At 43.7% G+C, this 4,962-nt stretch overlaps 1 protein-coding gene across 1 annotated transcript in view; it reads left to right on the forward strand.

The window, feature by feature from the left end:
• Positions 1 to 4,962, forward strand: part of TANC2 (tetratricopeptide repeat, ankyrin repeat and coiled-coil containing 2) — a 192,334-nt gene that overhangs the window by 160,284 nt on the left and 27,088 nt on the right. The window contains exon 14 of the mRNA XM_009999327.1: positions 2,065 to 2,173. Coding sequence (XP_009997629.1) covers positions 2,065 to 2,173 — 109 coding nt within the window. The remainder of the gene's footprint in view (positions 1 to 2,064; positions 2,174 to 4,962) is intronic.

Genomic DNA, 4,962 nt, shown 5'->3' on the forward strand with positions numbered 1-4,962 from the left:
GCATTCCTGGAGGTTAATCAGTGTAATAAGCAAATGTATTTGTTTATCTGCTTTAAAAGGATGGGCCCTGATGTTCTCCTCCCTCTCCAGAGATGGGAAACAAAGGGGAAGAGCCAAGGGAAGGCAACAGACTTAAGGTGCTACAACTGCTTGTGAGGCTCTTCAGTTTTCCCAGCTTTTTACATCTCTTGGTGCTATATGGAGAATTCCCCCAGCATGGACACTTGGAAATCAGTGACTCTGCCCTCTGCACACATCTTGATGGGTTGAGTCACCATCTGGAAGAGCTTTTCCTTCTCCAGGGATGGGGATGGCAGAGCTGTGGGATCCCAGTGCAGGTGTCTCACCATGTGCCAGCCAGGGTGTGGAGAGGAGCTTGGCAGCAAAACACACAAAAAAGAGGACGTTCTTTTCAGGTCTTTTTTCAGCTCCATCCCCCCAACTGTGAATGGTACCATTAGTGATGAAAAACATTTCAGATGACAGTTCATTCCTTGAGTTGATGGTGACCCCATAAATTTAATTGCACTTTGCAGAGGCACAAACCAGGGTTACTCACCAGTGAGTTTCTTTTATTAAGCTTAAATGGGATTTGGGCCCTTTCACCCATCAAGACCTGGAGGTCAAGTCCTGCCTTGTAAGAAAATAGTGGTTTGTTTTCCACCCTGCACGTGGCCACATCCTACCAGTCTCACCAGGGCTGGCAGAGCAACACCAGGCTGTGTGAAAGGGAGCCAAAAACATGAGCCCAAAAGGAGTTTTGTTGGCAGGGCTGGGGGAGGATGTTGCCAAGGCCCTGCAAGCCTTTCACTTCTGTTCTGAGGTTATTTTGAGATAGGGGCAGCTCTTCTCCCTGCCTGGAGATGTGCTGGTAAATCCCCAACGTTGTGAAAACTTCTGTCTGCTCTAACATTTCCTCACCATTTGGCCAAGCAAAGCACTTCTCTGCTCTACCAAATCATGAGGAGCTAATAACATTCCCTGTCCTTAGAAGCCCTCTGAAAGCCACAGTTGGTGTCATATTTTGTTTTCTTTGGCTGGAAGGCATTTGGTTGCTTTTATATGTAGTCACATTTTTATTGAATTCCAGAAATTAAGTGGGTTAAAAAGGTTTCTCTTGGGACTACTCAAGGGCTTGAAGAAGGATATGAGTTTGTTGGCAAAACCAAGACAATTACAAGTCCCCAGACCACTGAGGTTCAGGTGTGGGGCTTTCGTGGCCTCCTCCCCTGCTTGCTGTGTCTCCTGCTGTTGTGTCCACCCATGAGATCAGATAATTGCTGATTTCACCCAGAAATGGTTTGCAGTACTTCACGTTGATGTGCCATGTGTGTTTTGTGTGTGTCTGGAGAGTCAGCTCCTCACATCCTTGAGGACACCCAGCCATGGTGAACTTCTGGTGATAAAAACTGAAGATCTGTACTTTTTCAAATGTCCATAAAAATCACCATTGGGAAAGGAAGTTATTGTCTCCTGTATTATATTTTGCCTTAAACAAGGCTCTGCATGTAGCTCAGTTAATTTTCTTCAGTTGTCAACCTGGTATGTCAGTCACCAGGAGCATCTCTACGACTGGAAAAGCTGGAAAATGTGTTTTGAAGGAGATTAGATTAAAACTCTTCCAGTTTTAATCCATTCTCCCTTGTCCTCTCCTTCCCTGCCCTTGTCCCAAGTCCCTCCCCAGCTTTCCTGGAGCCCCTGTCCTCACAGGGTAGGTGCTCCAGCCCTCAGGTCTTCCTTTTTTCCCCTTCTTGAAAATGGGAGTTATGTTTCCCCTTTTCCAGTCAGTGGGAATTTCTCCAGACTCCCAAGACTTTTCAAACACGATGGACAGAGGATTTGCAACTTCACCAGCCAGTTCCTTCAGGAGCCATGGATGAATCCCATCAGGTCCCACAGGCTTGGGCACCTTCGGCTCCTTCAGATGATCATGAACCTGCTCTTTTCCTACAGTGGGGAGATCTTCCTTTCACAGTCCATGCCTTCACCTTCTCTAACAGGAGCAAAAAGTAGTTTTGTTGGTGTAACAACCAAATGCTAACATGCTCTTCCTTCTCATTTCAGGAGTGGCCACACGTTACTTGCCTTCTGGTTTTCCCGTCAAGAAGGGAAACTCAATCGACAGCAAACCATTGAACTGGGACACCACATCCTCAAAGCACATATTTTTAAGGTAACAAAGATGAAAATAAGACTTAGCCCAACCTCATCCCCATTGTATATAACCCACTAGCACCAGCAGAGTTCAGTTCCTCCTTGTTTTGGTGTTGTTGGAGGAGGTTGTGGCTGCTTCAGGCTGTACAATTGAGCTTTAGGAAACTGGCAGTGGTGTATAAAAAACCCTTGAAGTTGAACCATCCCTCAGACTGTAAATGCAGCAGGGAGCCTCTTTACCTAAAATTGCTCTTCTGCCAAAAGAAGTTTCTTCCAGTGTAAGAGGAATTCCTGTAACAAGAACTAGAAGAAAACCTGATCCATTAAAAGGAGGGGGGTTGAAGAATCCAGCTCGAAATTTAGGTTGTAAAGGGAAAATTTTCGGGTCGTTAAAATCTGATGGTTGGTCCATTTTACTCTTTACACACCTAAGACTTGGATAATTGAAAGGTGGCCTGGATGTGAGCACCAATATGAGCCATAAAATAACATTCCTGAGCTTTTTGGCCCATGTACCAGATGATGGAAATGAGGGGATGGATTTGGGAGGTGACAGCAAAGACAGTTTCTCACAACTCTTGGGAGCTGTGTGTGCTTAACACCAGTAAAAACACGGCTGTATTTTTATCTGGTCTGCATATTATTTTATAGACTGTAGCACTTCTGTGTTTTTATAGTGAACAGCTTCTGACTTGTGTCAGTCCAGTTGGATTTCTTGATGGAGCTCCCTGTGCCTTTTCCCTTGGGAAGGCAATAGCTGGAGCCAAGGGGAAGAACCCCAGATCAGTGCATTACCCCATCACTGTACCATTCTCAGATGTTTAGTTATTTTCCCAAGGCCAAATTCAGCAGGGAGTTTACAATTCAGCTGCTATTTAAGTCTCAGTCTGGTTCCAAATCTTCTTCATTTCACATTTCCACGGTAGAAACAAATAATGGGGTTTTGGGCTTTAAACAACTGACAGTTTTCATTAAGTGGACAAGTTGCCTGTAGATTCCAGATTTAATTGAGCAATATTTACAATAGTAGAAAATGCCAATTAGCATATGAGACATGTCAGTAGAGCCTTCTGCTTCTAATCACTCTGCACAACCCTTGCTTTTGCAACACTGCAGGAAGAACAGCACATCTCAGGGACAGATAAACATAACAGGGTGTTGTTTAGAAGTACTAGAAAGTTTTTGAAAGGGCTTGGATTAGCTGGATTAGAAATCCTTTAAAGCTGAACTCTCTTGCTTGGCCTTGAATGGGTTTATTCTCATCCCTTTATTGAACAAGTGTTTACTGAGGGTTTGGGAGTGTTTGTTGGGTGAAATAATAACTGCATTCGTTTTTGAAGGAGATGTTGAGCTGGAATATTGCAGACCATGTTTAAGAGCTTGGGCATTCTTTTAAGGAAATATTTTGGACACCACATAGAGACTCTTTTCCCTGTTGTTACTGTCTGTAGTTGTTTCTAAACAGGCTTTTTTTTTTTTTTTTCCATTCAGACTTTTCATTCTGTCTGCTCTCTCACTGAAGCTGTTCCCAGTACAAGCAGGGGGGGTTTCTGCCAAGCAGGGAGCATGTCAGGTCATCAGTTCAGTGTGTTTTTCCTGAAGTTCCATGTTGCAGCAGCAGCAGCAGCTTTCCACAGACACAAAGATCCTAATTTTGAAGGGTTTTGTGGAAGCCTGATGCCATTATCATTCCATTTACTTCACCCATCATGAAGCCAGGAGAGGATCAGAGCAGGGCTAAAGCATTTTGCCCAGCACTGAGAGCTCAATATGGGACAAACTTGATTAAACAATGCAGAAAACTTCCTATCCTTCCTTAATCCCTGTTGGTTTGAATCCACCAGTACCTTGTGCAAGACAATGATGGGACACTTGGAATTTCCAGCTGGGGGAAATCAGGGATGCACAGCCACAGGGTGGTGGCTTGATCTGGGTAAAGAAGCTTTCACACTTCACTGGATGGCTGAGATCTGCTTTTCTTTAAACATCCTCAAACAGTTTGTGGGGAAAAAAATTAAAAGTACAAATGTTTTAGTCTTTTCAAGCAATTACCAGTCTTAACAGGAGCATATGGAAATCCAGCTTGGAAAGCCTGGCATGGAATGAAAGGGCAAGAAGAGAAATGTGCAGCAATGGTACAAGAAGACCCAAACTTCAGGCTGGCAGATGTTTTGTAAATTAATTTCATCTTAAATGAGGTAGCTAAAATGTCAGTAATCCAGAAGTGCCTGCCTCATGTCCCCAGATTGAGAATGTAACAACAATTACAGGAAGAAACACTCACTGTGGGCATGTAAAGGTGTCTGATACTCCTTGAAAAGCAGCTTTATAAAGGTCTTGTGCTGCAGGTGCCCATGGCCAAATGGCAGAGGGGATAAGTCAGAAATGAGGGGTGCTGGCAGCAGCAGCATCATACAAGGCTGCAGGCCAAAAAAATAGCAAGGCTGTTTGAAAACTGGGGTTATGGGGGGTTGGCAGAGTTGTTCCAATGAAGCCTGGATGGTCAGGCAGTGTCAGGTGGTCCCATTGATGGAGTTTTGATGTCACATCAAGTTGGGATTTGCTTTTGCTGAAGGATTCAACCAGCTTTCCAGTTGTGGGCAGAGAAAAGGGAAACAGAAAAGGAAGACAGGATCTGTAAAATGAGAAATAGTGCAGTTTTGTTTCAGCAGCTGAATGATAAGAGTGGTGAATGTGTTTATTCTTTGAAGGATAAATGTCATCTTTTATGTCCTGCACTAATATCTAAATATATATGTTCTAATACAGTGGGTAAGATTTTTATAGCATATGTGATTATCTTTAGAT

The sequence above is a fragment of the Chaetura pelagica genome, unplaced genomic scaffold, assembly GCF_000747805.2.
Source record: "Chaetura pelagica isolate M959 unplaced genomic scaffold, ChaPel_1.0 scaffold625, whole genome shotgun sequence".
In the NCBI taxonomy this organism is placed as follows: Eukaryota; Metazoa; Chordata; class Aves; order Apodiformes; family Apodidae; genus Chaetura; species Chaetura pelagica.